We start from the raw sequence: 22,465 nt of genomic DNA, 5'->3' as shown, positions 1-22,465 counted from the left end.
TCACAATAACAACAAATTTTGTAACTTACATATTCACAATAGCAATGCTGTCAAATTGGATTCATTTTGTTTTGATTTTGTGACGGCAAGAAACATTCATATTATTTCGATTCGTGACAACAAAATCTTACATGAATTGGACAGCATCAAAAAGAAATAGAAAATGACAATAGCAACAAGCTAGTCTTCATTCCAAAATAATGGTTCTTAAAACTACAACATAAGTGGTCTGTATAGCCGCTTAAATTATATCACGGTATAAAAATGAGAAAGAATTGCATTTTGGGCCCCCAAAACAAAAATATTTGCATGAAAGCGCTAATAGAATCTGAAAATAATTATGCAATCTAAAGACCTCTCTTGCAATTAAGTTTTTTGGGAAAATATGGAATTACCCTTTTGTGAAATAAATAACAAAGGTTCCACAAATAACATTGAAAATATATTTATTAATAACAAAATGTCTATTTTATTTCACATAGCTTTTTTGTGCCACACGTGTACTTCCTACCTTCCACTTGTACGTGGCCATATGTCGCCACGTGTCTTCACATTCGGCAAATTTGTTCCTGTGAGTCACCTCTTCTTCTTCATCTTCGCTATTTCTCTTTGAAGGCTTGAAGCTCAGGTGAGAATGATGCTGAGAACGAAGAGCTTTGCTTTTTCTGCAGAAGAAGGAGCATTTGAGTGGTGGTGGAATGAGATTCATTGTTCTTCACATCAACGCCAGAGTCCGATTTACTACGTTTTATGTGCTTCTGATGCCTTGGTCTCTGTCGCCGCTCTGGTAATTTTCTTTCGTTTTCTCGGGAAAATCGTGGTTTTCTCCGTCGACTTTCCTGGAAAGTTTCTTTCAAGCTGAGCATTCGAAAAAACTGAACAACATATTGTGCCATGGATCATAGGTTTCACTTTCTCATCGGCATTGTTTGGCTTTCTCTCTTCTCTTGAACTTTCAGAAATCCGAATTATTATACCAATCACTATTGAAAGTTTAACCAGTAATCTGGGAATCATAGAGAATTTATGCTGGAAATTATTTATTTATCATGTTGGAGTTACAATTAAAGTTTGAGATTTTTGAAATTGGGCATTTATAACATTTTGTCTTGCAATTATCAGATATCACAAGCTTCCATTGTACAAGTGAATTTGCCAGATAATAGATTTAATCTATTTTTTTTAATTTTCTGCCAAGAATTTGGTCAAAAAAAAATTTATGCCAAGAAAGCTAATTTTTTAACGAAAATATACTTTGCATGTCATTTCATTTTATTAGAAATTTAAATTTAAATTTATAGTAATGCAAAAGTTTAGACAATAGTTTGAGAAGTTATTTAGAACATTATCATGCAGTAAACCTAATTGAAGGATACATGTGTACAAGCAAAAAAATAATAATAATTACGCCTAAAAAGATAAATAAATAATCCAAACTAGAGAGTTTATTTTCTTGTGAATTTACGTAGAATTTAGGAATTGAACAAATAGATTACCTAAAAAATTAATTAAAGCAAAGATTGAAATTATTTTCACTGACCAAACTCTATTAATAGATTTTAAGAGTTTGCTATAAAATTTTGAGAAAATGATCCCTCAATGTTAGGAAAGTTATTATCAAAATCACTTAAAATCATTAGTTTAACTTTTTTAAAATCATATAGCAGGTTCCCAAAACTTTTAATTTTGAATTTCAGTTTCTAGAACCCTTGAACACAATTTTTTGTTAAATTTAAATCCTTAAATGCAATGTTTCCTCAAAAAATTCTGGCCTTTGTAGCTATTTGTTTTATTCTTGGAGGCATTTATTTAAAACTAGACACATTTTCTTATACATTATTTTGAGATGACGGGTACTAGTTATGACTTATCCTATGTTTGATATATTTGCTACTAGGTTCAATTGGCGCGGATTCAATTAAGGATACATGAATATGGATTGACAACACAAAAAGTTTTTCATTTGATGACTTTTCTTGTCAGTGCAAGTAAGAATTATAAAACCTCTATAAAGAGGGTAAATTTATTATTTTGTTTCAAAACTGTTACATATGTTCAACTTTAGTCCACAAAAGCTAGTGAGTTTATAATTTTAGTCGCTAAAGATATAAAATATTCATTACATAATAGTCCTTTTATAAGTGACCCAATAATTGTGAGAAGTACTTGTATGCATTTGATATTTTCAAAAATTGCTTAACACAACCCCTCATTTTTGACAAATTAAGTTGAAATATGTGGACTCGACAATTTTTAGACCAAATCATTAGACAATAACAGCTATATATATATATATATATATGCTAATTTATGTTTATTTAGCTTTACTAATTTGAAAAATTATATATTGCTTTTGCAGTAAGAGCTGTCCTGTTTGGTCTTCACAGAATTGTGTTTTCCATTAGACCTATGGTATGTATATTCCTATTCTCGAATACTTAGCGTTCTAATGGTGTTTGATATGAGGGGAAAAAAATTTCGAACTCCTGAATTTTTTTTAAGTAATATGTTTTGTCATAACAAATATGAAAGTCATAACATTTATGAGTTGTATATATCTTAAACAATGCAGAAATTATTTGCTTTTATCCATATAAAATATAGAGTTTATGCAGAGTCCCATTATTCATAGACAATAATTAATTTTTCAAACTCCTGAATTTTTTTTATGGAATATGTTTTGTCATGAAAAATATGAAAGTCATAACATTTATGAGTTGTGTATATCTCAAATAATGAAGATATTATCTGCTTTTATCTATATAAAATATACAGTTTATACGGAGTTGCATTATTCATAAACAATAAAAGTGTGGCTAAACTTTTTTTTTTAATTCTTTCAACTTTCATCACATGATTTATGTGTCTTTCTATAACTTTGTTTTTGTTCTTTTAATTCTTTTGTCTATATATTTCAATAAGGTTCAAATGTTAAATTGATGGGTACAATCATCAAGAAATTTTCACGTTTGGAATTTAACCACTTTTTGGGATCAAAAGATACCCAGTGCATACATGCATAAATATGATCAAACAATATAATAAATCTAAAGATTAAAATATACTTTTAATTCTTTCATTTTATATAATATTTCATTTTAGTCATTTAATTTTATAAAGTATATTTTTAGTTTTTAATTCTAATACTATTAGTTTCATCACAAAAAAATTTACATTGAACTTTTAAATATTAACAAAACATTTTCAAATGTTGATTTATTAAGTTTAATTTTTTTTAAATAATAATGATTGACATAAAAATAATCATTTAAAACTGATGGTGTTAGGTTTAAAGAACTAAAAATATACTTGATAAAATTTAAGGGTAAAATTAAAACCTTATATATAATTAGAAACTCAAAAGTATACTTTAGTTTAAATCTGAATGAGGTTTACTAACTTCTTTAGTTAGACACTTTGTAGTTTTTATGTCTATCTATTGCTGTAAATTTAAGTACAACTGACAGTTCACTTAGTACATACCTAAACCTAATTGATCTTAATATCCTTTTAATCTATAAATCACAAGTATTCTTTTTTTTTTTAACCAACTATCACTCACAAGTATTCTAACAATACATAAAAGAAAAACTTACTCCCTTCTATCAAAATTATAATACACTTTTAATTAATTTACACCCCTATAAGTTTTACACATTCTTTTTTTGTTTATTCTTATTTAATAGATTGTTTCAATTAGAAAATAGTATTATTTACACCCTGAATTAAGGATATTTAAAAAAAACTATATTAATTACATCTTAAAAAATTTAAAATGTCTTATATTTTTTAATATGATACTTTAGGAAAAAAATGCCTTATTATACTGAACAGAAGATGTATGTATTTGCCTCAACCTACTGAGGCTGCTTTCCAAAATATCTCTTAACAAAGATTCATTTCTTTTTGCTAAAGTACTACTGAATAATTTATGATGAGATCATGTTTTGATTTTTCAATACAATCAATCATGCTATAGGCATTAGAGCAAGTGTTGATGGATATTCCTGGGCTTCTGTTCTTCTCCACTTTTATATTACTTGTGCTGTTCTGGGCTGAGATATATAACCAGGTACATCTACTATCTTCTAGGAGGATTACAATGAAAGTTGTTAACTCATACAAAAACTGAATAGGTTGAATAAAATGTACAAACTTTATTTATGACCGTGATCATAGAAAATTACTATCACTAGTCCACAAAGCTAATTTTCACGACTATATATGGAGTGATGTAGAAATAAGTAAAGTAGCAATAGCTAATTCTTGCGATCGGTGAAAATGCAACAGTGGTAGAATCAAGGTGGAACTATGGCATCTGTTTCCTTAATGGAAAAATCATTCTTTAAAGGATTACACAGCTAACTCCAAAACTCTTTGAGGCGTAACACATGAGACCAGGATTCAACCTCCCTGTTCAACACCTAACCTGTAGGCCTTTATATGGGCTTAGGGTATAACCAACTTAATGATCAACAACTTCTGCTAACTATTCAATATTCCAGTATAGGTCATTTTCACTATGTTTTATTTGGTTCATGAGTTTAAAATTTTTTTCAGGCAAGAAGTTTACCATCAGATAAACTTAGGCCAGCCTATTATATCATCAATGGAATTGTATACTTCATACAGGCAAGCAGGCACATAAATATGGCTTCCTTTGTTAATCATGTTAATCATCTTTATTATTAAATTATTGTTTTTTCCCCTTTTGAAATCGAATGGTATAGATCTGCCTCTGGATTTATATGAGCATAAGCAAAACTACAGCTGGAGCAGAATCTGCTAAACTCTTCCTGGCAGGTTAATTACTTATCACTGTCAATTATGATTTTAATATTTCAAAGAAACTTCTGACCTATAACTGTCTAGTATGATGAATTTTGTCCTAGAATGACTGAAACTCTAGTATAATGGATTTATATATCCAAATGGTTCATACGTTTTTGAAACTTCAAAAGATATACTTGTCTAGTAGGTTTAATATCATCGGAAAATGATCTGAAACAATGCTAGAATGAAAAAAGAAAAGTCAACGAGTTCCTAATTTTTGAAAAATTTACTTTATAGTTGTCCAACATGCTGAATCTTGTTCCAATGTCCTTTTGCAGTTATTTCTTTCTGTGCTGCTCTGGGATTCTTGATATATGGAGGGAGGTAAGACCCACAACAGCCACCTAACAAAACGCAAATTCTAAGGACCTGTTTGTTTAAGCTTGAGAACAAAGTGATTTTGATATGATAAACATTGAACAACCATCACTTGGACTTGGTAGTTAAAAAAATATGTTTTCAGCTTATCTTGATGAGCTACTTGGATTAGCTTTTTAAGAAAGCGAGTATTTTAAAAATCTAATCCAAGGAACTTATCAAAATAAACTAATCCAAGCAACAATTGCTTCGTGTTTCACTTATCAAAATCACTTTTTTTTTTTTTAAAGCTTTAGCAAGCAGGCCCTAGATCTTCTTCCCCACCATGGTAGGTGCAGTAAGGAGAGAACAGAGATAAGGATAAGTTGCACAAGCAACTTCAATCTAGATCCGTTAAAGTGAAATATCTTTGAAGTAAAGGGAGAAAGATATGTGGAATTCGCTTCTTTTATCGTCATGCATTCCATAGAAGTAAACTTAAGTCGTTTTAGAGGATCCTATTTGCCTTCCAGTGAGAGACTCACCACTTATCTCTTTTTCTGTCATTGTTGGATCCAAGCTAGCCAAAGTTCTATTGCTCTATGTCATTGAACCCTAATGTTGATGTAGGTTGTTTATCCTGTTGCTGCGCTTCCCTTTCGAATCCAGAGGCCGTATAAATAAGCTTTACGAGGTTCATATCAATATGCAAGTTACATTGATTTTTTTTAAAATTCTTGAAGAAAGTAGTGATATCTCTCTTAATTAATTTCAAATTGTGCTGAAAGTGCCAGAAGTGAAACACATTTTTTCCCCTAGACTTTCATCATGCTTGAGCTTGACTTTTCTTCCCCTTGGTAGGTTGGCTCAGTGACATGTATTTGCTGCGCTTGTTTTCTGATAAGATGTGTTATGGTGAGTTTTGTTCAAGTAGGAATTACTTTACCTAATATGAAGTTTGTGTTTCTTACAAATAACATCTTTTTCACACTTCAAAATTGTAGCTTGCATTCTCTGCATTTGACAAGGATAAAGATCTCAATGTCTTGGAACGTCCCATTCTTAACCTTGTTTATTACATGGTAAGTTTCAACTTTCAACGTTATCTTAAATACTCTTCTTCCATCTTCCTATGGTTATATTCATACATTCATATGAGCTCAAAACCCCTACTACACCTTTTCAACATCCTTTTTTACGTCCCATCACAGATTTGGGCCACAACCAAAATGGGCACTTGCATTATATATATAGTATTATTTGTGAAGGGCTGCAGAGGGGATGCAGAGAAATTATTGCAAATCAAATCAAAAAAATAAAAATCAATTTAAAAAAAAAAGAGTAGTTATTGCAAAGATCTTAGCCACTATTCATTCATAGACATACATTTACAAGAAGAGTGAGAAATGAATGTGATGATATATGAGGTCTATATTTCATTTTTACTCCCTCTGGTTTATATCATAAAGGCATTTTCTAAACGTGTTGTTTAGTCAAAAATATAGAAAATTTGGTAGTTCTTATAATTTTTTTTCTAATTATACCCTTCATTTATTATTCATTTTTCAAAAATGAGTCTATTGGAATTTCAACTATCATTATTAATGCCCTTAAATGAGGTTATAATTGAAAAAATATACAATTTTCTTAAAAGACTAAGGCTTCAACTTGCGATTTCAGTAACCATGAAGCAGTTATCAATGTCTAATATTGTAGACTAGAGGTAGTACACATGTTAATATCTTTTCTCTCCATGTTGCACTTGGAATGCTTATATATTCTAGGAAAAATATAACTTTAAATTCATGCACTTTACTCGACTTTTGCTATAGGTCCGTGTTTTTTTTTTTTTTTTGCAATGTTCTAGGTTTCTACACTTTTATTTTTCAGTGTTCTAAATCCCTATAATATCACTCATAAAGAGACTTAAAATATCAAAAAATAGAAGTGTTGAGACATAAAATATTGAAAAAAGTGCATGGACGTATAGCAAGACTTAAGTAAAATGTAGGGATCCGGAGTTATGTTTTTCCTATATTCTATTATGTGAAGGTGCTCGTGTAGGGGATCTCATGTTTTTTTAGCTGTCATTTCTTCCTTCATAAAGTGACTGTACATGCAAGTTGCTCTTCTAAAACAATTAGGCAACCTTTGTTGTGTTAGAATATGATTAGGTTTACTCATGAGAAAGAACTCGAGAACATAATACAGTAAGGGGGAAAAATCAGAAACTCTACAATTTACCAACATAAACAAAAGCATGATTATAAAATTAATACATGAAGTTTAAAATGTAGAATGCCGCCCTCAACTTTGAAAAGTCTAGAAGCAATTCTTTAGCTATGTGCCAACAAGCTGTAATTGAATAAAGTCAAGTATAATTATGAATCATAAAAAAATGTGAAAATACAATAAATGCAAGTGCCTTAAAAGTTGACATTTTTTCATTGTTGTCATGGATTAATAATTTTTAATAAGACAAATTGCTTAAAATTTTAATTTATTAAGGAAGATGTGAATGCTTGTGTGAACATTGAGTGGTGGCTGTTGACTGAGGATAGGTTTATTAATAATCATTTTCTAAAAGATGATTATGATGAGTTTGAATTATTTTTTTAAAATAACTTATTTCTGGGTCATTGAGGATGCAGTTGGTGGAGATTATTCCATCTGGTTTGGTGCTCTTCATTCTGCGGAAAGTGCCATCTCGACAAGTAACAGATCACTACCACTACCAACCTATCAGATGAAAATCAAATCTCTTCTTTTCTACCACTTGTTGTCTACAGAGTTACTAATTTCCTATTTCCTTTTGAGTAGCTTCCTGTGTAAATTCTGCAGATCATATTACATAATAAAAAGAGAGAATGGGGGAAAAACCCAAACAAATAATCTCGCGCGTGTGAAAACTACTATTGGCTAGACAGGACATGAACAGTCTGTCTTGTTTGGTGTGGTGCATTAGGTTTAAGATCTTGTTAGCGCGCGCGCGCGCGCACACACAGTTCAATTGAGCAGACAGATTCTTATCAAAAGGGGTGGGGGGCCAAAAAAGAAACAAAGAAAAAAAAAAAGAACATCAGTTCCATATTTCTAGATACGGTATTCTCTACAAGTGGGTTGCGCAGGAATTTCAAGCCGTTTGTACCTTTTTTTTTTTCTTTAATTGAATAATAAAGTACTCTAACCTTGTCAGATAATTTCTCAACAATCCACTAATGCTTAAGATAGTGATGGTGTTTGGATAAATGAATTTAGATTTCAATTTAAAATTTAAAATTTTGCAGTAAAAATTTATATATTTAAAATTCTCTACTTGAATAGAATAAAAATCTACATCTACATTGGCAAGGATAAGTTCTACTGTTTGCGTGAATAAGTCGTACTATTTGTGTGACTTGGCTGTTGGATAGTATTAAAAGATGGTTGGGATTTAAGATAATTTAGATTTAGATTTTAAAATTCTAAAAAATTGTAATAAAAATTTGCTTGAATTTGAATCAAATACAAATTCATAAAATTTATACATCTAAAGAATGGTTATGGATTTGGTTTAAAACCAAATCTAAGTCCCCTTGCATCTCAGCCTGAATCATCCCACAAGCCATAAACAGGCTATGAAAGATGAGAATTTTAGTTTCAGAAGATTCAGGAGGCTATGGCTGAACAGACAAGTTGTGATGAACAAAATCACTTAAGATAAGGATTGCATATATTGTTAGTCCTGAAATGCTCTCACAGAGTCAGTTTTCTTTACAAACTGCAATTATATGTTTATGTTGTTATCCTTTGAACAGTTTTAAATAGAAATAATCCTACCATATGAAATGAGGATCCATGAGGTCATATTACATCTCAATAGAAGACTGCAATATTTGGACTACTTCCAAAACCTGAACATATATTTGACAATCTAACCATAGCCTTCCTGTGAACAATATAAATTTGATCATATATGTGTATATATAAATATATATATACAGCATCTGCTAGGACTTCCTGAATGCCAGATAATGGCAGTTCTGGCATCTATTTACAGTGGAGAGGATCAGAGTAGCCACCACAAAGAATCAATCAAATGCTATAGGTATGAAATTGTCATCATCTAAGAGCATGTTAATATCAATAAGGTCCTCTACACCATCCACTGTCTCTTCTGAATTGATCACATCCATATCGCTTGCCTGTCAGATTTTTACAATAGCAGGAGACTTATGTCAAAATAAGAATTAAAAGGCTCAAAACAGAAGACCCTATGAAACCTAGTAGTAATCCAGTTGTCCATTCTATTTGCACATAAGATAAAGTAGTTCCCTTGGAAAAATTTAAAAAAACCATGCGCTGAAGCACCAAAAGGAAAGCCAAGAATACAATTCAATCCCATGAATCAGAGAGAAATGCCTGCATGGATGCCTCTCAGAGATCAACAACAACAACAACAAATAGCAGCACGATGTTATTATGCTTTATTAACAATCAAATTTTATTAGGAAAAACAATTTTGCAAAAATATTAATGATTTTAGGCTTCAGACATATGCTGGATGTTAGAGAGTAATACCTTGGTTCGCCGGAAGTCCTCGACAACATTTAGGAGACGCCGGTACTGAGCTCGTGCTTCTGGATACTGAACCATAGACTTCACCCTCGAAAGTGCCTTTTGGAACCGTTCTTCACTTTGTTTCCTTCCTTCCTTGAGAAAATCGTAATCATCCTCTTTTACGGCAACATTTTCTTGGCTGGCGATTTTGTTAGCATCCGGTCGAAAGCCACGTAAACCGCTGCCCTTTCGTCTCCATCGTAATATTACCTTCTCCAAAATTCCTACAGACCAGAGGACTGATTTCTGCTGCTTCCTTACCTGGTGACCTCTCACATGGGCCTGAGCACCATGAAATACAAGAATCAGAAGAATGTACCAATTGTACAATGGCCAACAACAGAGAATAAAACTCTCCCAGAAAACAAACAATCTTTCCTTGCTTTCCATAGGTAAATTATGATTTACATTTATAATAAGCTAAACTCTTCACAAACCATAGACAATGTGGCTCAAGACTCCAAAAAATGCATGGGGAAATAAGAGCAATGTTTTTTTCTTTTTTTAAGGGGGGGGGTTGTTTACCCCCTCCTCCACCCTTTTCTAAAATGAGATTTCTTCTTATCAAATGTAAATGCTACTGCTTCAGCAATCAAACTGGAAACACTTAGACTCAAGATATTGAAAATACATTACTTGAGGGTTGAGACAATTTACACTTGATTTTTCTACAATGTGGAGAGAATCCTCAATAATACCACCCACACGTGATCCCAAATATAAGAAAGCTGTGAGATGGGGAAAGAAAGATGTGAAGGTTTCACCTAAAATGGATAATTGCTTTTCCACCCTTGGTTCTCAACTTTTACACAGCTAAAATTATTAACCCAACAATACCATCAGCTTTGTGACCATAATTCCCAGAGGGGGGGAAAATGGGAATCAATTTAAAGGAAAGTAAAACAACTATGATAAAACTAACGAAAACTTCAAGGATATTAAGAAAGAAATCTAAGACTTACAACAACTAACCTGAATTTTAACAATTCTTTGACGAATTATTAGAAATTCTTTTCTTTTCTTCCAACCACGAAACTTTTTCTGTATTTGTACAGCAGCAGTATGGGCTAAATCATCTCCATACCCAGCCTTGCGTGCCTTAGAAGCTACAAGGGACAGGGCTTGCTGATCTGACAATCCAAACTCATCATCTTCAAACTGAGTCAACTGTTTCCGCTGAAACGACTGCATTCTAAACACTTGGTATATACGATCAGCTGCCTGTGTAGCATTACGGACAGCGGTAAGGGAATCCTTAAGGCAGAGAGCATCTGGCATATCACCGCAAAACCCTGGTGTTGCAGCTCGCTTTGAAACTGTCTGTACTACTTCTACTTCTGAAGCTCTTTGCCCAACATCTTCCTTCTGATCATTCATTGTGAGGGTTGAAAGGTGGCCGGTTAATGAAGACTCGGCAAGGAAACCAGAGATTCCTTTGTGCCCATTGCTAGAAGCAAGATCTGCTGCTGATCTACCAGAGGGAAACGTTGGGCATGGATCTGTCAATGCCCCAGCATTTGCACCCATGGAAACAACAAGTACAGCGACTGTCCGTTCCCTGCACAATTGAGGGTAAAAAATTACAAGGAGCCAATTTGCTTTATGCTGAGCATAACATATGCGAGAAAGATTTCAGTATAAAGAATAAAAATTATTTTCAATTGATGCTAAATGAAGAATGTCCTATATGTCCAACATCATCTGGTTTGAAATGAAGAAAGCAATCACTTGGTGACTTTCAGTGAGCGAGTTTACTTCTTCCACAGGAAAACAACGTAAACTCTGCACTAAAATTTCAATTTCATGAAAATAGAGTAAAATCTTAATTGGGTAAAAATGTGTCTCACTTCCAAGCAAAAACCATAGTTCTTAGTTCGATTCCTGTCAGAGGAAATAACTAAATTTGCAACAAAATCCACATTACCAACCTGCCATAGGATGCAGCCCAGTGCAGAGCTGTCCATCCATTTACATCCCGAAAATTGATATTTACTCCAGCAGTAACGATTGACATTATTGCCCAATCATAACCAAGAGCAGCTGCTAAATGAAGCGCGCCTTGCCCCTCTTCATCTAAAACATTTGGCCCTTTACCATCTTCAATTACTTTGTGAAGCAGCCAAGAGTACAGCTTCTCTTTAACTTGCATGTAGAATATTAACTCCTTCACTTTTTGCTGGGACGCATTTTTCTCCGACATCAGCTCTTCCCTGTCTGAAAACGCCTCTTCATCCTTTAGCGTAATGAGCTCAAACATTAAGTTTCTTTTCACCTCATCATTGTCAAAGCTGTAATTCAAAGGGTGCGATGATTTTGAAGAAAGTAGCTTCTCTAGTCTCAGATGAAGCTGTATTTCAGTTGAACTGTTGTAGAAATCTGAAACATCAACATTTTCAGCGAAGCTCTCTGTGTAATCAAATTCCCGCACTTCACTACAAGCCAACCTATTGGAGCATGTTACATAGAAGGGAACCCGTCCAACCTTGAGAGGCGGAGCCTGACAGCACAAAATTCCACTGGCCAGAACCTCAGCAGGGACCTCAACTTCCCCAAACATACACGACCAGTTACAATTCGCTACCTCTGTTTGACTCTTCAAAAAGGTTCCAATTATCAAAACCTGCGTGGTTTTAGATGTATAAGTTGTCTGTCAAATCACAGAAGCATTTTTATCATGTTGCGCCAGAAATTCAAAGAAAAACTTGAATGAATAGTTAAAAATACAGAAAAATGTAAAAATCCAAAAATAAAAATAAAAAGGGATGAAAAAGCAGGACAAATAAATAAATAAAAGATCATAAAATAATACTTTTAATTTTAAAGAACACATACTAAATCTAACCCAAAAAAAAAAAAAAAACAAGTGACCAGCACAACAGCAGGTAATATCTGGAGCAAAAGACTCACTGCAACTCATCCTCCATGAAATAAATGTATCGATTTCAATTTCAACTCCAAGAATACGGAAGGAAACAGGAAACGAGACACAGTAAATAATGGGCCAAAAAAGACACCAAAATTGTTTATAATCATTTAAGCAGAGTACCTCTGTTTCCAATTCAGCATAAGCCCAGTTAGGTGAAAAATCATTTATGCTAAACAGCTGGTCCTGTGAGAGGGAGGGGCTCAACGAGGAATCATCTATCACATGCCCACATTCATCAGCGCTCCAGGAAATGCCAGGTGATGACTGCATACGAAGATCATCCACCTCTACAAGTTCTTTAGTAATCCATCGAGAGAAGCTGTCTACTTTCTTTAGGCTTTCCTCCCCATCTAACAAGGAACGCCTCATAGTCAAGGCATAATTAATACTTTCTTCAGCGGGAACTTCATTCCCAGAATTGTATTTCATTGAAATTTGAGATTCAGTATCGTTATACTGTTCTGGAAAGTTTTCCAGCAAGGGCTCCCTTTTCGGCTGACAGTCTAAAGTTACTGAACCAGAAGCAACATCAGGTCTTGGATTATGTGTTTCATGTTCCAGCAAACCATTGCTAAAATCATATCCATATTCCAAACCCAGCGATTGGGTTGTAAGTCCTTTGCACATCTGTCCTGGATTACTTTCAAAAGGGATCTGGATCAACAGTTCAAATAGAAGAATGAATTACACTAAAATATGAAGCTTGCAGACATTGCAGTTAAAAGATAAATGAGACACCAAGCAAATAAATAGCTGCTCCTCGCCAAGATTCTTAACAATTATGCAATCACTATTCACTACCTGATCCAGTAATCCAGCAACAAATTTTACTACTAAACGTTCATCAATGTAAAGTGACACATTAAAAACAGGGCATGAAAAAAAAATATTTATGAACCTTCACTAAAACTGTTGAATTGAAATGGCCCTTGACATTTTTTTGGGTCAAAGCCCATGACATGTTAGTGAAGTATTGATATGAAACTAATCACAACCTTGCAACCTTCACAGAATCCCCGAGAGAATTTCATATTGCAGAAAGAACATACGTTGTATGCTTATAAATTTCAGATGCTTGAAATGTCAAGCACCAGCTCCCATAATTCCCTTCTTCCTATATGATACCACACTCTAGCAATCCCTCCACTTTTCCAAAAAAAAAAAAGCTACAAAACAAAGAGAATCACCCAAGCCAAAACCTACCAAGCACCATGACATTCAACAATTATATATTGATCTTCAAGGACAAATGAAACTACGTAGCAACAAGATGCCAATCATGTAATTTTGAAATTTAGATATCCCCCAGCTTATAAGACGGTTCAATTTGTAAGCACATGTACAATTAAGCAAGGGACTATCCATTTTTTTTTTTTTCATTTTAACTTAGCAGATTAGCATAGTTGTCACAGTAACACTAGCTAATCTTGTAACTTTTGACAAGAGAAATCAACCTGGAAATCATGGCAAGGCCGATATCATGACTCCACGGCAGCCTATTGACAAGAAAAGAAAAGAGAAGTCTATCCAATTCAACTATCGTTTTATGCACTAGAAGGTATGCATTCCTAGTATAGCTGGTATACCACAATTTTAAAGGATGAATTCTCAATCCTTAACAATAAATAATCCCAGACGATGCTACTGGCAGATATGGTAAAAATAAGCATCATGTACCTGCCACTTTGATTGGAGGGACTGAGAACTCCCATCTGGCCCTATGAGGACACTTTTCATGGCTAAAACGTCAGCTGGAACAGTATTTTCTGGTTCAAGAATGTTTCCTATTGAATTGGATGGGATAGAAGGAAATGATGCAAGGGATGGATCAGTAGATAATCCATTTGTACATTGTTCAAAGCTATTGTCCCGTAATCCCGTTCCATTTGCTTTTTTGCCATCATTGAAAGAAGTGCTAGCATCAATGCCTCTAAGTTTATCTCCCTGAACTTGTAAAACATAGTTTGCTCCAGAAATCAATGACTGTCCATGATCACCTGGAAATATTCTCAAATGTAGTCAGATGTTAAATCTCAAATATAGCCCATAGAATGAGTGATTAAATAACACAAGTCATCAATAATCATGTTAAGGGGGAAAGCCCATAAAACAGCATTGATTTCTGGGGGTACTGAACAAAGTGAAAAGGAAAACAAGCCCAACAAAAGAATAGAATGAGACTAGGACCTGTATCTTGATAAGATTATTAAGAGTCCTTCCATAATCTTTTAGCTGCATATGAATATTAGAATGGCATAGTTCAACATCCTTTAAATTTAATATTATTATAATGCAAGGCTTTAAAAGAATAAGATTATGCCCGTTGCATCTCTCTCTCTCTCTAGAAGGTAAGGAAAGAGCCAAAGACAATCAGTATACTGTTCTGACTTTGATACATGACAGTAGATACAGTTATATAGGGATGAACCACATTAAAGGAGGACTGATTTACTAATTGATGCCCAGTCAAACAAGGGGGGCAAAATTATGGGAAAGATTATTTACAATCTGTACAAAATTAAGGCTCAATAGAAGCAAAAGTTGACAAAATAAAAAGGTAAGAAATCTCCCATCAATTCACTAGGAATAAAGAGTCAGGAATTCCACGTCCTTACTGAGTGGAAAGCTTAAAAATAGAATTAGGGTATGATAAATTTTCAAGAAGATATTGTAGCTTTCCAAATGATCCAATCTTATATAATATAGTAGATCAAATTCCGTCGTTTAGTTGTCTTCAACTGTATAAACATAGTATTAGATTTTGACACAACCTTAAAACTTAATATTTCCAAACCACTTTCTATAAGGTCCTATGTATTTTCAAGTTTTATTAGTGCATATCCTGCATCTATGTCAGTGCATCATAAGTCAGGTCACAAAAGAATAAGAAAAAAACAACCAAAAAAAAAAACATAAGAGTTACCAGAGTCAGCATCTTCACATAAGGATGTCAAAGTGCTCGTTGGGCTCATGGCATCCGTACTTCTTGAAGGCACAGTATTATAATCTCTCGAAAAACCAGATGATGCAGAGCTGCCTCTTTGAGAATCTGATGAAACCTCATCAATATCTGGTTTTCCTCCAACACTTGTCTTATGACCCTAAGAGAATGGAACTCAAAATTATCTATTAATATTTTAATCGAACATACAAATCTGTCAAGACCACAATTCTAAAGGAGGGACCTCCACATTAGCCATCTTTACATGCTTTCTGCTTGATTTCCATTACGTAAGGGATTCTTAACTACTGTACAGTATGGCGATAGATAAAGGACTCAAAGAACTTTTATAGTCATAAATCACAAGTCTCATGATAGGAAGATAATGGCATAATTTATCAGCCCAAGAGTAAATGTCATGTAATATATTTAAAATGTCCAAGCCATTATGCTTGGCCTCTCAGCTTTCTTAAAGATGAAGAGAATAATTTCTATAATTTATTACACAAAAACCAAGATAGAACATAGAAGCTGGATTAGCATAAGGCATCATAGTCAAAGGTTTTGTAAGAAAATGTAGGAAATTTAACCCTTCATTCCAAGTCAGAAAGATAGTATTGAAGATAAAGTGCCAAAAACCAATTTGGCTCATGCCATTCAATGCCATCAGCCATCACAATTTAAACTAGATCAACTAGGGAACTCATCTTGCTTTAATGAAGCCTGACTAACAGATCTTCCGCATCTTTTCTATTAAGCCATATTTACATTTAGACTTTAACATAGTATTTGATTGGAGAGATTTGGAGGGGAGGGGAGGGGAGGGGAGAAATTTAATGAATTTACCTCCCTTCCCATCAACCTATTAATATAATGAATAAAATATCCATAGTTAGAAATTTAATGAATTTACCTCCCTTCCTATCAGCCTATTAATATAATGAATAAAATATCCATAGTTATTTTCTTAGTTATAAAATTACACTTATCGTTTGTTATTTTTTAAATTACAAATTATCCTTCTCTACTTTTTGTGTTAAAATAAGGATCATATTGTATATTATTTGTGTTGACTAAAACAATTTAACTAATCAAACAGATAAATAAAGTATTTATGTGCAAGCCACTTCAAGGATGCAGAAAATATTGACCCTTTTATAAACCCCTTGTACCAGCAACGGTGAATCACATGTCCATTTCAGGGAGGGAGGGAGATAGGACAAAACCAGTAGTAGCCTTAGATAGTGTCATTAAGGAGTAAGAGAAGTCAATTTAGTCAAAACCAGTAGAGTTGCCAAATAGGCGAAGACTTAAATCAACCATTTGTTAATGAATCTATGATAGATTCTCACAACTCATAAGGACTCAATCACAAAATTTGAAAATTATAAGAACTCATTACAAACTTTTAAAATACAGAGACCAATTCGAAACTAAGGAGAAACTACAGGTACCAACAAAGTAAATAAATCTTTCCATAAAACAGACTACTAATAATGCAAGCTCATGTTCAGTGACATCATCCAAAGGAAGAGAGGTCCCACAATTTCATCAACATTTACATAAACTCAATCTGCAACACTACTTGCAACTTCAGCAACTTGACTGTGAATTTAACCAAGCTGAGTTACAACACTACTCATGAATCGTTTAGCAAAAGATCAGCATAAATCATGTAAGTTGCGGCTTTTAAATCTAAGAAAAACATTAGTAGCTAGTCTTTCAACCAAGTCAAAGACAAACCCTGCAACCCATTATTAACAATTAACATATCCCAAAGAGTGAAAATTACATTGAAACAATAGATTTAACAAAAACTGTACCACAGGCAATAATAAAAAAGGACTACAGTAACAAATAAAATTAAAGAAATACCTTAACTTCCAAGTAGTGGACGAAAACAATGTGCATCATATCCCTGTAGTGAAACAAATTGATCATAAACCCATATTCTGATCAATTTCAAATAAGATATTCAGATCCCATTCACAGGGTGCATATTCAATTTACATTGACCTGTCAGTAAATTTATACTGAAAACTTCAAAATTTGCTAAAATTTGAAACTCCAATAGCATGTGTATCATTATCTACATGGTGAACCAAAATAACATAAAACTACAAGTCTACAAGGGCACTATTGCACCAACAACTAATCAGGTCTAAGGGCAGCTACCAAGTCAAAACAGACAAACCATCTGCTATCAATTGTAAAACAGAAAATAATGAAAAAAAATTCTGGCCAGCAATGTAGTTCAGACTCACTGTTCAAGCAACCAATAGCTTCGCCTCTGGAAATTTTCATTTTCTTCTCCATGAGCATAGTAGCAATGTAGTACATCAACACTTCCCACCTAATATTGCTTGAAGGAAGTTAAACTTTAGCATATAATTATTTAGATTATGAAGACTTGTTCTTTGCTCGAAAAAGAAGACTTATTCTCCGGCAAAATCATAATCACTGGAGAAAAAAAAAGAGTCACCCAGCCACCTAGAAGATATATTCTTGTCCTAAAAGGACTAGATTAATCACAGACGAAGTTATAGGTAAACCAAAAGCTTACCTTCAACTTTTCATGAGCTTCCTTCACAGTCTTTCCATCTTTTTTCTTTCTCCAATTATGTCCATCCTTTCTAAAATATCTCAATACCTTCCTATCAAAAAGAAAAAGTGAACCACCTGCAATAGTGAATTATAAGTCAAGCAGCAAACTCTATTACAGCATGAATAAATAATGAGTAGACTTATAAGATGTCCCTTGGGGATCTATAAGAGATTGATAAGCTCTTTTGATTTAAAGAATCTTGGTTATTTCTTTTTCTTTTTGTTTTCCTCACAATCAGGGAGGATCACTTGTCTACTGTTATTCTATTGTTCCCTCTTAAAGTCTCTCGTTTATCCAAAATTAAAAAAGGTGTAATAAGGTTGCCCACGAACAGCAAGAAAGATTTCAGCCAGAAGAACAAGAAGCTAAAAATAATATCATATGAACTACTCAACTTGATATACTGTAATGCTGTATACTTTAGCTTCCATTTTTCCCCCCTTTTTGGCCAAGTTCCCCTGTAATGCTTCTAATCATTGAAATTGAATATCTAGAGTTTACAGGAGTGGGAATTGAGTAACACACAACTAGCAAATTTAAAATACTGCATAGCATCAAAAATAATTATATTTGCTTGGTTGTAAAAAAGAAGGGCAAGAAAGCGGTGTCCAACCTCTGATGAATGGCAACACCTATATGGCTGCCACTACCCTTTAATTCTTTGAAAAACTATCTCAGTTAGATTTGAGTCCAGTACCAAACAATTTAACCCAACTAAACAAGAATTGCATACTTTAAATGTAATGATAAATTTATCAGTAACAGGTGCAGAAACCATACTCGGTGGCATGTTTGGAGGTTCTGATGTGATATGAAACATCTGATAATTACGAAGAATTTCACAAATTTCAGCAGGCCGCAGCCAACGATGCTGGGCTTCAAATTGTAATTGCTGAATATCTGCAAATTGGAAACCTGAGATTTAGCCATATATTTGATTGTTGTATCATCACATTCAAAGATAAATCCAACGAGTTTTCAGATTAGAACACAAACAAATAACACATAATGAAGGAGGCTGGGGGAAGGAAAATTTTAATCAGAAACATAAAAACCTATTGTTCATTAAATCCGTGCTCAAATTTAAATACAAAACTAATGTTCTAGTTATGGTCAGCCAAATCATCTCTTGTCATCATTACTTGACTTCATTATATCATTGTGAAAACTATAATACGCTCCGTTCCTTGTGATCTGCACCCCATTGCATGTTAATAACTTTATTTTGTAGATTCATAGTTTCAGGTAATCCTTATGTCACCAAAGCATTGAATCATAAAATAACAATGGGCTATTAGCCATCAGGACTTGATTATAATTTTGTGAATGTAATTCCAATAAACCCTTCCTTCAAGCTTATGAAGTTATCGAAGACCTGCCTTGTCAGAATGACAACAAAAAGAATTTCCCATACTTTGTCTTTGCCCTTGATTCAGTTTCGCTCATTGTAAAGGAACCGGCGTTTAGCAATTACTTTCTCTCCAAATTACAAAGCATGCCTCTCAAGGGTTTTGATCTCTGTTGGTCAATCTATTCTTCCATTACCACTGCTGTCAGCAAAGCCCAGGGTTAATTCCCCCATGACATTAAGTGTATAGCAGTAAATGATGCGGGACAAGATACATTAGCCCGAGCTTTCAAAAAAATTAGCTACCAGCTGCTTAATCCAGGAAGCTCGCTTAATGTAACTGGACTTCTTAAAGGCCAAACATTCTGTTGGCACGGTTAAATCTACATGCAAATTAGCATCTACCAGATTTTTTTTTTTTTCCTTTTACAACATTCGCTTTCTTCAGCGCAGTGATCTATTTTATAATTTATTTGAGCTAATCCATAACGTTATCTAAATGCATTTAAAGAAGCTTCTCCACCTCCAGAGTATATCAATTGAACTAATAGGGTTTTGAAAGAAGCCAAAACTGTCGTCCAAGAGCTTCAAACCCAAAAGGATACCGTTTGCAATCACCCCCATCGACTCATCAGGAAAACATAATTCCAGGATCGAGATGTGAAATATTGGAGAGCACCGCAATGAAAAATCCCATAAATAAAAAAAGGGTAATCAAAGCGAAAACTGGGTAAAGATTATTAAAGTGATTAAAAAATAAAAACAACAGAGAAAATAAACTGACCTAATCGAGGACCCAGCCCGAAAGAATCACGCTCCGCCATGGCTAAAACTGAATTACAGATCAACGCAGAGGAGGAGATGAATACGATGGATTCGGCTCTTTTCCCCTTTTTCCTCTTTTCCAGTCAGCTTATCAAATCTCAAGTGACGTACGAAAGTGGAAAATCGGGACTCGAAATGAAATCTTCGAAAATGGAACAAAAATATATCAAAGGGAAATTGATTTTTGCATTTAAATTTTATTTAAAAAAAAAAAGTGTCTAAGACCAGTGAATTCTGGACATTTGTTGTCTAGCGCTTCCGTGAGCCGTCCCTGTATCCGGATCATGAGATCATCAATCAATCAAATCTCTTAAAAAAATGGAAAAAATTACGGTGAAAGTCCCACGATCAAACGGAATGAAATAAATTATGAAAATCATTTTAAATTCCTGCATATAAAATCTAAATATAAAAAATATTATAAAAACATAAAATTATGTTTAAGTGTTATATTTTTAATTAAAATTTTTAATTGCTGCTATTAGCAAAAAATAGTAATTTGAATATAGAAATTTAATAACTTTGATAAAAAAAATATGGGTCTTCAAAATAATATTATGAATTTATGAGATTTTATTTTTATATTTCTTATGTGGATTTTTTGTAATAAATTTTAAATTTTTAAATTATTTTTAAAATAATTGTTAAATAAAAATCTTTATTTTTCTTGTTAAATAGGAGTAATTTCATTCGGTCAAAGATACGGAAGTGGTCAAACAATAGCCCACCTTCCCAAGTTCCAACAATTCCAAGTAGTTCAGCAAAATATGATAAATAAATAAATAAGACAAAAGGCTCTTAGCTGTTTTATTCTGCCTTCTCCAATAGCAACCAAAATAAATTAAATAATTTATGTCGTTGTGATTAATTAGAAAAATTAACTTATTTGAATTTGTATATTTATGATTTGAAGAGAATCTAGTCTAGATCTTGATTTCTCAACTTTTTGAACATTCCGATTCTAATTTTAAACAATAGCATATTTTACATTTAAAACCTCTTCCGTTAAATTCATAATATATATTAATATATACAAGTAACAAAAAATATTGCGTATCAAAATAATAAAATAGCATTAACTAAGTGTAAAGAGAAAGAATTATTTGTACCAAAAAAAAAAAAAAAAGAATTATCATCAAAATTTGAGCGTCTTTATCAGGTTAAAATATATATATATATATATATATATATTAGGTGCTCTCTCAGAGAATTATGTACTTGTACTCTAACTAGTTCGAAAATCCAAAATTAAATAAATTTCTTAATTATATTAGTTCCCAAAGATGTTAAGGAGGGGGAAAAAAGGAGAAATTCCTTTCATTATTCATTGGGATGGTCAAAGTAAATTGCCTAATTAAAATTAATAAACTGTAGATTGTTAAAATTAAATTTATACAATTTTGAGATATAATACATTGACCATAATTAGGTGAAGTGAATAATGAATTTACATCTTTTTTTTTTTTTGCAAAATCTCAAGTTTTAGCTCTGATGATGAAAAAAAAAATAATGTTCTCTTTGAACCTCATTAGAATATAGGTTATTCAACCAATCGATGTTAGTCATAGTAAAAGGGATTATGACTGCCTTAAATATGATATCTCAAATTTTGAGTTCGTGTAAATGTGAAAAATATTTTTGGGAGAGTTAACTCTATTCAAATTCAACAATACTTAAATTTGATCAAATCAAAAAATATATCAAACGAATAATATAAATTATTCAATAATTCAGTGATAGACGCTATCCATGTGAAGCATTTCAACAAAAAGTAGTTGAAAATTAAAAAAATCATGGGTTTCTAGAATATAAATTTATTTAATGCCATTATGAAGACCATTTCTTTATAACTGCTTCCTTTGACGTAAAGATATTTTCCAGGCAGCCTAATGTATATCTCAACATGCATGTATGTTGTTGCTTTAAGCATCTAGCGACTTTGTTTGTAATATTACTTATTTAATTACTTAGTGGAGGGTCAATGAATAGATTAATATGGTGTTCAAGAATTAAGGAAGTGTCCACTTATTATTTAATTGGACGATCTAATGGTAAATATGTAAAACTAAATATATGAGTTTTGTCCAATTC

The 22,465-nt window shown here is 32.9% G+C and overlaps 2 protein-coding genes across 4 annotated transcripts; one reads left to right on the top strand and one right to left on the bottom strand.

Annotated features, from left to right (window-relative positions):
- Positions 1–611: 611 nt before the first annotated feature.
- Positions 612–8,022, top strand: LOC129307474 (tobamovirus multiplication protein 1-like). The gene is made up of 9 exons (XM_054948454.1): positions 612–787; positions 3,980–4,072; positions 4,561–4,632; positions 4,731–4,803; positions 5,112–5,157; positions 5,761–5,824; positions 5,992–6,045; positions 6,135–6,212; positions 7,782–8,022. Exons 1-9 carry the CDS (start codon positions 635–637, stop codon positions 7,878–7,880), a joined length of 732 nt encoding a protein of 243 aa, XP_054804429.1. The 5' UTR covers positions 612–634; the 3' UTR covers positions 7,881–8,022.
- A 905-nt stretch (positions 8,023–8,927) lies between these two features.
- On the bottom strand, positions 8,928–20,513 carry LOC129305325 (calmodulin-binding transcription activator 2-like). 3 transcript variants are annotated; one of them, XM_054945384.1, is made up of 12 exons: positions 20,334–20,513; positions 18,982–19,101; positions 18,160–18,275; positions 17,861–17,949; positions 17,472–17,514; positions 15,579–15,756; positions 14,333–14,652; positions 12,776–13,309; positions 11,658–12,376; positions 10,702–11,287; positions 9,691–10,011; positions 8,928–9,314 (listed from the first exon to the last, which is right to left on the bottom strand). In XM_054945384.1, exons 1-12 carry the CDS (start codon positions 20,371–20,373, stop codon positions 9,201–9,203), a joined length of 3,180 nt encoding a protein of 1,059 aa, XP_054801359.1. In that variant the 5' UTR covers positions 20,374–20,513; the 3' UTR covers positions 8,928–9,200. The 3 variants fall into 3 exon arrangements, with proteins under 3 accessions (XP_054801359.1, XP_054801360.1, XP_054801361.1); XM_054945385.1 differs by having other exon boundaries at positions 11,658–12,349; XM_054945386.1 differs by lacking the exons at positions 18,982–19,101; positions 20,334–20,513 and having other exon boundaries at positions 17,861–17,958; positions 18,160–18,217.
- Between the last annotated feature and the right edge of the window lie 1,952 nt (positions 20,514–22,465).

Source organism: Prosopis cineraria, unplaced genomic scaffold, assembly GCF_029017545.1.
Source record: "Prosopis cineraria cultivar Desert tree isolate PC_DT_omini unplaced genomic scaffold, ASM2901754v1 PC3, whole genome shotgun sequence".
In the NCBI taxonomy this organism is placed as follows: Eukaryota; Viridiplantae; Streptophyta; class Magnoliopsida; order Fabales; family Fabaceae; genus Prosopis; species Prosopis cineraria.
Note: the sequence above shows the minus strand (reverse complement) of the source record. Positions and strands in the feature narration are given on the sequence as shown.